The 10,968-nt window shown below is 32.1% G+C and overlaps 1 protein-coding gene across 2 annotated transcripts in view; it reads left to right on the forward strand.

The window, feature by feature from the left end:
• LOC106068230 (microphthalmia-associated transcription factor-like) overlaps positions 1 to 10,542 on the forward strand; it is a 61,275-nt gene extending 50,733 nt beyond the window's left edge. For both annotated transcript variants that reach the window (XM_013227534.2, XM_056025657.1), the window contains 6 exons: positions 4,003 to 4,122; positions 4,597 to 4,774; positions 5,156 to 5,231; positions 5,388 to 5,535; positions 6,335 to 6,532; positions 7,593 to 10,542. In XM_013227534.2, the coding sequence (XP_013082988.1) occupies positions 4,003 to 4,122; positions 4,597 to 4,774; positions 5,156 to 5,231; positions 5,388 to 5,535; positions 6,335 to 6,532; positions 7,593 to 7,700 (828 nt within the window). In that variant the 3' untranslated portion in view covers positions 7,701 to 10,542. The remainder of the gene's footprint in view (positions 1 to 4,002; positions 4,123 to 4,596; positions 4,775 to 5,155; positions 5,232 to 5,387; positions 5,536 to 6,334; positions 6,533 to 7,592) is intronic.
• The last annotated feature ends 426 nt before the right edge of the window (positions 10,543 to 10,968 follow it).

A 10,968-nucleotide genomic window follows, 5' to 3' on the forward strand; every position in this document is an offset into this window, starting at 1 on the left:
ATAACAAAAGATAGTTGACGTTGATAGAAAATTTTGAACAAGACGTTTAATAATCACGTAGGGAACCGTCAAATGTCGTCAACTACTTTAGTTACCAAAGCCAACCTTACTGTAGGGCTGCCAAAAGTCTTTTGTTTTCTTCCTAAATCTTTGTCTTGTTTTTAATTTGTCCCATCATTGTCTATAAGTCAAAACATTCCCCTTTTTATGAGACTATTTCTTTTTCACGCCAAATTACCAATCGTGCCATAATACTAAAATTCCTTGAATATGGTTGACCTTTTCTCACTTAGGTGGACAGTGTTTTTCAAATGCATTTATAGTGAAAGCCAGATAAGTTGAACTCTGATAAATGGAAGTTCTGCTTTATTTGTTTGATTGTTAAGGTTGTTTTTTTTACTGAAAAGAAATGGTAGAGTCGAAGTCAGTTATGTCTATGGTAATTCCATTAAAATATGGACAATTTTCTTTGTGCTGTAGTTCTTGTTCACTCAAATGTAACAGATCAGTAGATGTGTGGCACTGATCAATCCCCTTCAACACACTGATGATTGTTTTTTTGCGTCACATTCTGTTTAAGTGCAACTTTTATGACTTTCAAAAAGGAAGTGTCAAACATAAAATATGAAATACCCTACCTTGTGAGTATTTCACTAATAAAGGAAGCCATTTCCCTTATTAAAGTACTCTTATAATTCAAAGTCAATATCTTTTCCCTGACACTTCAACTTAAGTGGATATACTTGTACTCGGACATTTTAAAGTTGGATTATAAATAACTTTAACAGTAGAAGGTCCAATGATCAATCTGATTCAACATTTAAAAAAAACATTCATTTTATTGTTTCATGGGATGATGCTTAAAGAAGTTTGGAGAATAATAGCTGTCAGGTTCAAAGTAAGGTGAAAAATAATTTGGCTGACTATTCAAAGTTCTTTCTTAAATAATATCAACATTGTAAAAACATTTGATTATATTGAACAAACACACAATGCTGTTCACCTTTTTTTATATTTAAGTAGTAATAATAATGCACACAATAACTGATTCTGAAACCAAACAAAATTCCAAATATAATCCGTTTACACTTTTAATTTTGGATAACTAGACATCATCATTTGAAATTTGCCAATGCTTTTGTCATTTTTGTGGTTAATATAAATTTGAATTTTTAACTTTTTTTTTTTTTTTAATTAAAAATATGGAACTGAATTTCTAATTGTTGCGATGCATCATATAATTATTTCTGAAAGCTATCTTCTAATATTTCAGTTTTTTGTTTTAATTAGAAACACACAAAACACCCACATAGTTAAAGATTATGCTAACTTCTCAAAAACATTAAACAGATTTATTACAAGATTTTAGTTGAAACCATCGTTGTTCAACTTATGGGTCCTATCAGTCTAAGAAAATAGATGTTATCTGACCCCTTGAAACTTCAACCCACAGTTCAAGAATGAAGCATATTAAAGAAAAAAAGGGAATAGGGAGTATTTAACTGGCATGTGTTGCGCACATTTGAAATTTATATTATATATAATTGTAGTTTTGATCAAGAATATCATTAAACATGAATACTTAGTCATGTTTTGCAAAATACTGAAATAGCAAGTTCTTTGTTCTGTTGTCCCAATTTCTTTATGAACAATTACGTCTCAGGCTGACACTATTGAACACACTCAGGCCATGCCAGCCATCTGTTGCAATGTCCTCTACTAGGGTGTCAGCTTTGTGTGTGGCGATGAAAGGCTTTGACCTACATCAGGGAAAATCTGTTAATTGTCTTATTAAGAGTGCACAACACTTGCCCTGCTATTGACCTGCTGCTTAAAGAGTCACAAAGAAAAAGTATGAAATAGTAGAGAAGAATGTACTTCCTGGTGTGAAGGATGGTCCACTGTTCAGTTCACAATTAGCATTCAAGTACCCTGAGTTGTGCAATACATATCTTTTATTTTACCATTAGCGTGTTGGACAGGCCTGTGAGTTATTGGATGAGCTTTAGCTTTGAAATTTTAAATGGAAAAAAATAATGGCTGAATTGAACTGGAGACACTGTTGTAAAAACAATGGATGAGTTAGATCAACTTTGTCTGTGCCCAGAGTTATAGTTAGCCATGGGCTTTTAGTCATTTGATGTTCAAAACAGAACAAAAAAATCTTTTTGCTCACCTGTTGGCTAATGAATAAGATTAATTTGTATAGATAGGATTTTGTAAAAAAAAATAAAAAAAAAAAAAGTGTTTCTAGTATTAGTGTCATAGGTAGGTAGTATGGTTTTTTGTTCATATGACAGCCTTCTTTGGCAACTGTAGTGTCGTATTGATAATACTAAATGAATGTATCACTAAGAAATAGACTGTTTGTCTAGTAAAATAAAATATTTTGATTTCATTGAAAAGTGAACAATAATTAAAATACCATAAATATTGGGTTATTATGTTGTTATGAAGTTTACAGCTGTACTAATGTAATAAAGAATTTATTGCTGACTTCGTCACCTCCCTGGTAATTACCTTGCATTTTTTCTCTCTTCCTAAAAAATGTATTTAACTGTTTGTTTTTATTAAGAAGCTTCAAAAGTAGTTTTCATTGTGTCCATGTTTTGGACAATTATTTTACCCTCCTCTGCTATTTGTTTGTCATCTCTTGAAGTAAATTTTGCATTTTGGTGAATAAATGAGGAGTGGTTATTGAGGTCATGAATACAATAGCGATCGATATGTGTTGGCTAGTATACTTGGTCTCTGATGGTTAAGCTTTATCTGGGTTTATCTTGAATGCCAATCTTCAAAGAGATAAAAACTTAATGTCTCTCTTGTTATCTTGCTAGCACACCTATACACATTCCCTGGCCATCTACATAGTAATATTCCCTGGCTTAAGTGTCAAAGTTTAATGTCTTTTTATCTATGTATAGAGACTGAGTTAATTATCACTTCTCATATTTACATACATACATACATACATACATACATACATACATTGTTCACTGCCTCCCCCTCCTTCTGTATTTATTGAGTTATCTACCTCTATCCTTGCAGATAACTTTATAATCATTGTCTCTTTAAAAAAAAGATCTCTTTCTAATAATAAAAAAATAGGTCATTGTTTTTATTTGATTGTGGACTGGCTGTAGGGGTGTAGTAGTTAGCACTTCAGTCATGTTAATTAAAGTGCAGTCTATCTGGCAGCCATGACATGATATGTAAGTGTTCATTTGAAGGTAAACTGTTAGACTAGCTGAAAACAGTGACGCTGTAATCTTGTCACAATGTTGCTGGATAAATGTTGTGAAAAGACTGAAGGCTCTTATGTTTGTTCCTGCTCCCCAGACAAGGATATGAAACCTGTCCAGTGCATTCAGGTAGTCTCATTCTCTCTTTATTTATCTCTGGTTATATTCATGTCCAGTGAGACACTGTAAATAATTCATGCTGACTTGAAATGGCACTTCAGCCATTTTATAGTGGAAAAGCCATATTGTGTTTTAACTGTTCATTTTTTTAATTATCTTAAAAGCATTAGTTAAACAAATCAATCACCTTTATGTGATCACTGTCATCTTGTTTAAAATATGTTCTGCTTCTGCTGTTGGTCTTCTGGGCGTATGATAAAATCAATATTAGTAAAATTAAATCTGCATAATGACTCGTACTTATATAAACCATCTTTAAAACAAGGTGGATAAAAATGTTCTTGTTGTGCGGTGCTAACTCTACAACTTTTTGGATTTTCTTGAGATTTGAAGATAAAGTGCAGTTTTTCACATGTCTGCATACAACCAGCTGTGAAGTACTTATATATTGATTGACATGCTGGCCAAATGCTAGTCCTCTGGGATCAGTTTCATTTCTCTGATTGTATTCTACTTTTTTATGCAGAACGTTTTGTCACTAACATCCGGATGTTAAGGATTTTGATCATCATGTTGGTTGTTATAAGAATGGCTGAGATGAAACTTATGTTACAATGAGTTTTCTTGTTTTCTTTTTCAGTTTATGCCAAACACTTTTGATTTACTAAGTGACCTTCAGTCTGTGGATCCATTAGAAATTAGCTCATTTCTTGGTGACAGTGATTTGATTGCTATAGAACCAACGTTGGGTGGTGGATCGGTAAGTTTTTGTTTTTATTTTGGGTTAGCCTTTTGTAAAAATTTTAATTTTAAAGCTATTTATATAATTAACCCTTCGAACAGAGGCAACTGAGTTCACTTCTATTGGTACAAACCATTTTTATCTGCCAACATGTGTTTGCAACACAAGATGTGGATGGACTGGAGCAATACAGGCTCTGGATAAAAATGTCTTTCTTTGGCAGGCTATGGCTGATTTGAATCTGAAATATTGAGCTTGATTTAATATGTTTGAGTGTGTTTATAGATATAGCGGAAACATAGAAATGTTAAAACATTTATTTACCTGCATGGCTATGGCTGATTTGAATCTGAAATATTGAGCTTGATTTAATATGTATGAGTGTGTTTATAGATATAGCGGAAACATAGAAATGTTAAAACATTTATTTACCTGCATGGTTTTGTATACCTGACAGACATCATTACAATGATTTTGTTCTTTTGATTTCAGCTTCCTCAGAACAGTCTTCTTCAGGGTTTTGAATCAGTGGACACAGACACATCCAATCAATCTCCTGCATCTTGTCCTACAACTGCTTACAGGCACACTGAAATTGCACATGGAGGCATCTCAGTTCAAGATGAACTCTGGAGGAAAGAAAGGATCAAGAAAGATAACCATAACATGAGTACGTGTGCTTCCAGTCTATAGTAAAAGCTTTGGATCCTCACTTTACTTACTTCAAGGATTAAACAAAAATTAAATGTTTACTTTTTATAACTTGTCTGCTCTTAGGTGAATGTCTTATTGGCTTGGCAGTAATACTATTGTCTGAACGTAAATAAAACAGATACATTGTAAAGGCATTTTGATTTGATAATAGGAAATATATCTTTCAATGATTGCTGTTCACAGAGTTATTTAAGTTTATTGTGATTTAATGGTTCTGATAATTTCAAATACATAAATAATATCAACATAACAATGATGCAATTGAACTTTTAACATTTTTTATTTTCTTAGAGTTTTTATATCAATTGGTTAATATGAAATACTTTTTTCTACACAGTTGAACGCAGACGAAGATTTAACATCAACGATAGAATAAAAGAATTAGGAGGGCTTTTGCCGAAGACTATTGATCCGTAAGTTATTGTGATGCTGTAGCTATCTATGTAGAATATAGGTTTTTTTTAAGCTGTACATTCCTTAAGTAATGATTCTTAATGCATAGTCCAAGACCATAGTTTGAATTTGTGTCAGAGACTTGTGACTGACTCACAGTCCAATATGTCTTCCAGTGATCTACGCCAGAACAAAGGGTCCATCTTGAAGGCATCAGTGGACTACATCAAGTGCTTACAGGACGAGCAGCGGAGGTATAAGATGATGATGGAAGATAAGAAAAAAACAGACCTTCAGTACCGCAAACTATTAATCAAATTGCAGGTGAGTGCATTGTCTGTTTATGTCTTCTTTGTTCCTTCACTTTATTCAAAGCATTATTTTTTTTTTTACAATTTTGTTATTAGCTCGCAAACTCTGTGGGGTTGACATGAAACTAGACACTGGGCATGAAACTAGACACTGGGTTAGACAAGTATATGAATGTATATCTTTGTGAAAAAAATGGCTACTTGGCCACTCAGTGAAAACTATGGCATCACTGTTATAACTAAATACAAATTAAATATCATCTTAAAATTAAATTTGGCTATGGCTTATTATTTTTGGGAAAAAGAATTACTATCTAAAAGGCCACACAGTGAAAATTCTGGTTTGACCGTTCAAATTTGTCTAATTATAATCATCTAAAAATTTAAATTTGATTATATTGAACATGCTTCTAGTGAGTATTCCTGAACTCAAATTAAATGTCTCATTGTAGTCAATAATGGGTTGAATAAAGAAATACATAAATATTTTGGGCACTGTCTTGTGTAGAATTCGTTAGAAAATAATAGGAAAACTTGACTTTGCAAATCTCACTGAAGACTCTTTGCAATACATGGAGTATGTAGAAGAAGGTGTTCAATTCAAACACCTTGATGAAAGTACTCTCACTTGACCTGTCTTTATCAGTTCTCATAAAATTGATAAAAGTCACATCAAACAATATTATTAGATGTATTGAGAAACATCCTGCTTTAGAATTAATATCAGAATGATCATTATATTATTAAGGAACCGAGAATGTTTGCCTGATTTTTCTGTCATGGAAAGCCTTTTTTTTTTTATTCTTTTACAGCAAATGCAGACTTTGATGAAAGACAAAGGCATTGAAAATCCACTTTTGAGCGATGGGGATTTCTCTTCAAACGTTAAAACATTTTTGATCCCAGAGACAGCGATGGCGACAACAACTCTAACTCAGCAACTGCAGCTTCCCAGCCAGACTACACAGGCTCTGTCTCCAAGTTTATTGGACTTTAATGCCTACAGCTCTGTAAGTATCAATGCCATAACTCATTGCTTGTGGTGGCAGGGTGTTAATGGGGTACCATCTATTAATGTTACTGATTACGTTAATTTAGTTATCCACTTTGCTGCATTTACTTTGCTGCCATTTTCTGCAACTGTATGTTTTTATCATTTTTTTTTTAATAAAAAAAAAATATTTACAAGTATAGGTGGGTACACATTTGTTTTAGAATGCATTGTTTAATATTGAGTAGCAACCACATTATGCAGTGTAGGATTTTAAGGGGAGGTATCCCTAGAGAAAATCGAGTTTTAGGTCTAGGATATTGATTTTTAACTAATAACATAGTTAAGTAGATCAATCATTTTTCATTACATTACAATCATTTTTATTGCTTAAATCTGTGTCTAAAACATGTTTTTTTAATGTTTTTGTAAGGGTTATAAGACAAAATCTTAATAAAATTTATACTTTAAACTCATTTTTCTCAAAATGTTAGTTTTTGCACATGTCATTGTGCCTTATTAGGAATTTCTCCTAAACTACTTGATAGATTTTGATGAAATTTGAAACACTTCTTAAGGACATCATTAACTTTACTGGTACAATGTTGTTTTTTCAATATTTTATTCACTTTTTTTTTATAAATATTTTTAATTAATATTTATCCTGTTTTTTAGGTCTAAAAAAAATACTAAAAATTCAAAAATTTGTAAAAAATTTAACATACTTAAATCTTTAATTCTGACATTGTACCAATTTAGAGGATCCTTTTTCCTTATCTTTTAATTCAATTTCATGTATTTCTGATCAATAGTTTTTACAAAATTCAGAGTTTTAATTTGTATACAAAAAACAATATGGCCGCCGTTACCATGGCAACCATCATTCAAAAACTTTCTTTTTTAGCATTATTTATTTTAGAATATCATTATATGTTACCATAACAAATTTCAAAGGCCTAGCTTTAGAAATAACAAAAATAAGATTTTCAGGGATACCTCCCCTTAAAGTGAACTGAACATTATTCTTTATATTGTGTATGGATATACGCTAAAACTTAATTTTTCATTTTCTGTCTTAGATTGACGATATGATGGATGAGTCATCTCCAGTCAGTGGTGATCCCATGCTGTTATCTGCCCCTGGCAGCCCTGAATGCGATGATCATCTAGGTTTTGGTCACTTTTAACAGTTCCTGACAGAAATATTATTTGTGTATGTGGGTTTCTCTGTCATTCTTTGCAAAGAACAATAACAAATGATAATTACAGGGATCCGTGCTTAGAATTTGAACAATACGGTTTGTTTGCCTTGGATAGGAGATTCTGTGAGAAGCTAAAAGTTTATGATATTTTGTGGACGAGGCTACAATTTGCAAAATTCCAGGACATTTGGAGATGCTTGATAACAAATAGAGGTGTGTTTACTTTGGAGACAATGTGCAAGTTATGGGACATTAGTTGGCAATTCATGAACTGAATAATGGAGCTACCAGCCAAAGGAGTTAACAACCTTGTGTTAGTACAGAGACAGAAAGTTGAATGAAATAAGCAAAAAAAATCTGGTGCTGTATTGATTGAATATTTATTTCTCTTCAGCCCCTACATTATTGGAATGACAATCTTGCAATGGTCAATTTATTTGCATGAAACTTTTGGAGAAAGCCAAAACTTAGCCATGTGTATTCATTCATTCATCCTAGCCATATGTATATGTCTTGTTGCTTTGGTGACTTAAGATACAGTTTCCCACTGTACATAGATGCATGTATCATCATCACTAACCCTACCATTTGCTGTGTGCTCTTTGACATTTCATCACTTACCTTGTTGTAACTTTCTCATTTTCCTACTTCAACAAAAACACATTTGACAGTTAGAGAAAATAAGTGTTGTGACAGCTGTTAAGTGACTTTGACTCCATGTCATTATGTTGCTCTGACTGCCTTTCTGTTCTATGTATCCGCTCCTTATATGTCACTAGGTATAGAATTGTAACTATATGTTGTCAAAAAGTCATTCCTTGAGCATTTTCTATAAGCTGTTCCTGTACACTTGCTGCTTTCTGCTATCAACATGCAAACTGTTTTTAAAAGTCAGTCAGTTCCGTTGAAAATGTAAAAAAAAAAGTTCTTTTAATTTTTGTAAATATTTTCAGAGGAAAGATGCAATTATTCTATTTTTATATATAAATAATATATATATATATAAATATATAGCTTTTGTTTATACTTAATTGTTCAAAATATGCAAGCTTAATATTGAGTGTCAGTTGAAGCCTTTGGCCTTGGATGGTTTTGAAGCTGTGATTGTACATTTTAAACTTAATTTTTTTTTTTTGACATAACCCTTTTGAAGTGCTGGCTGGTTTGAATTGAATTTCTGGAAGCCTGGTTGATTTGATTTTATGCTCAGCCTTCTTATGTAGGCTTGCATTGTTCCAACATTTTCTATTATATCATTTTCTTGGAATGTTGTTTGAAGAGATGCTAGCAAAGTGACTGTTCAACATATTTTATTGTTCACTCTGTTTTGTGAAACACTTGCTTGTTGTGTACTGGAGATGTAGAGGTAGACACTTTTAGAAAATGTTATACAAAGTTTAGAAAGTCATAGTCTCCCTTGTTTCTCTAGATAATGACAGTATGGTTTAGTCTCCCTTGTTTCTCTAGATAATGACAGTATGGTTTATCCCCAAATTAAATGTGAATGTATTTCTATATCGTTCTTACGGTTTACAATCCCTTAAGCTTTTTTTTTTTTTTTCATTTTCACATCATTGGGTTGTGGATTTGTCCATAGTGACCTATTTGTTCTCTATCATTCCTTGTAGTCAAGTGCCTTTTATAAAAGGTTTCCAATTTGCCCCTACCTAAATTGTTATACCAGATCTATTGGAATTTAAAGAGATGCATTTTGTTTTTTATTATTTGTGCTAAAATAATACTGGATCTTGAAAATGTTAGCAGTTTATGATTGGATACATTCCCCTTCCCCCTTTTTCTATTTAGTTGCAGAATACCTTTCTTATTTCATAAAATACCTTTCTTATTTCATTATTTTTTTAATTTTTTATTTTTTATTTTACATTTGAATTCTTTATGGAAATAATTTTACAATAATGACAACATTCTCATGAAGCAAGTTGACCTCTCTCCCCTTTCCCTGTATGTGCTATGTCATAACTAAACTAGTATCCTCTGACTGTTTATGTTGTCTGCATTGAATCTTGTATTTGTTTAATTGTCACTTCTCTTGCAATGAAATCAGGACACGATGATTTCACAAGGTCCTTCCTTTCTGTCACAGAAGTTCTCTCCCCTTCCTGCACTCTGTTCTAAATGACTCCTTTGCGAGTGGCTGTACATAATGTATATAGTTATAATCCTGACGACATTCATTATCACCTCTATCATTTCATCATGAGGATGGCCAGGTAAATGAATGAAACCTATTGGTGACAAGCTGTTCACACAATGTGTCCAATCAAAAAGTGTCCCTTTGTCAAAAATGTTAACTATGTAGTGTATGTATTTTTGTTATCACATTTTTTAAATTCATGTTTTTCCTATTCTCCTTATTTCAAGAAACATTTCATAAACTAAAATTTTATTTTCATTCTTGTCACTATTTTAAAATTATCAGTACAGTTATGAACTATTTATACATTTTTGTGGAACACTCATAATTAGATTTTTAATGTTTTTCTTTGGTAAAACAAAATATATATATATCATTTTCATATGGCTTGAAAAAATCAACAAATTATTTACAATGGTCAAAATTTTTACTTCTTTGATAGCTCTACTTATATAAGGCTAGACCTAAATCAAGGTGAACTCTTTGTGTTAATGAATTAGTGTGATGAGATAGTTGTCCCAAGATGTGTACATGTTGCATGAACTGTTTCTAAATGACTCACTTATACTTACTGATGTAGTGTTTGTGATCTAGACTATGGTTAGGATCAAAAGGTTGAAAGTACAACAGATTTACAAGAAGTTAATACATTGGCAAAGTTCAGTGAAAACATTTTGAGAGTTGTCTTTTTGTTTGTTTGTTTGATCCCTTAGAAATATTTTTTTTTTCTGGTAACATTTCTGCACGGTACTAAATTTTGCTTAACTCTTTCTCTCTGTAATTATTTACCACATTCTGGTGGAATCAACGTTGGTATCGTCAATTAGGATAGAAAGAGTTAACTGTAGATGACTTCAACACGTGCTAAGAGGGGACACTCAAGTATTGTCAACGTTTTGTTTTCTAAGTGACCCACTTTAGCAGCAAGCTAGTCACAATCTGGTCAGAGGTTGTTTTTTTTTAAACAAAGAAGCTCTTAGAGAACGGGCAGCTGAATCGACTTTGATTCATTACGGTAAAATATTTAACATGGAAAGCAGATAATAGCATTATTTTTTTTTTGTGGTTGGTTCCTTTCCATGACCACATTCTCCTATT

Source organism: Biomphalaria glabrata, chromosome 4 (genome assembly GCF_947242115.1).
Source record: "Biomphalaria glabrata chromosome 4, xgBioGlab47.1, whole genome shotgun sequence".
NCBI lineage: Eukaryota > Metazoa > Mollusca > Gastropoda > Planorbidae > Biomphalaria > Biomphalaria glabrata.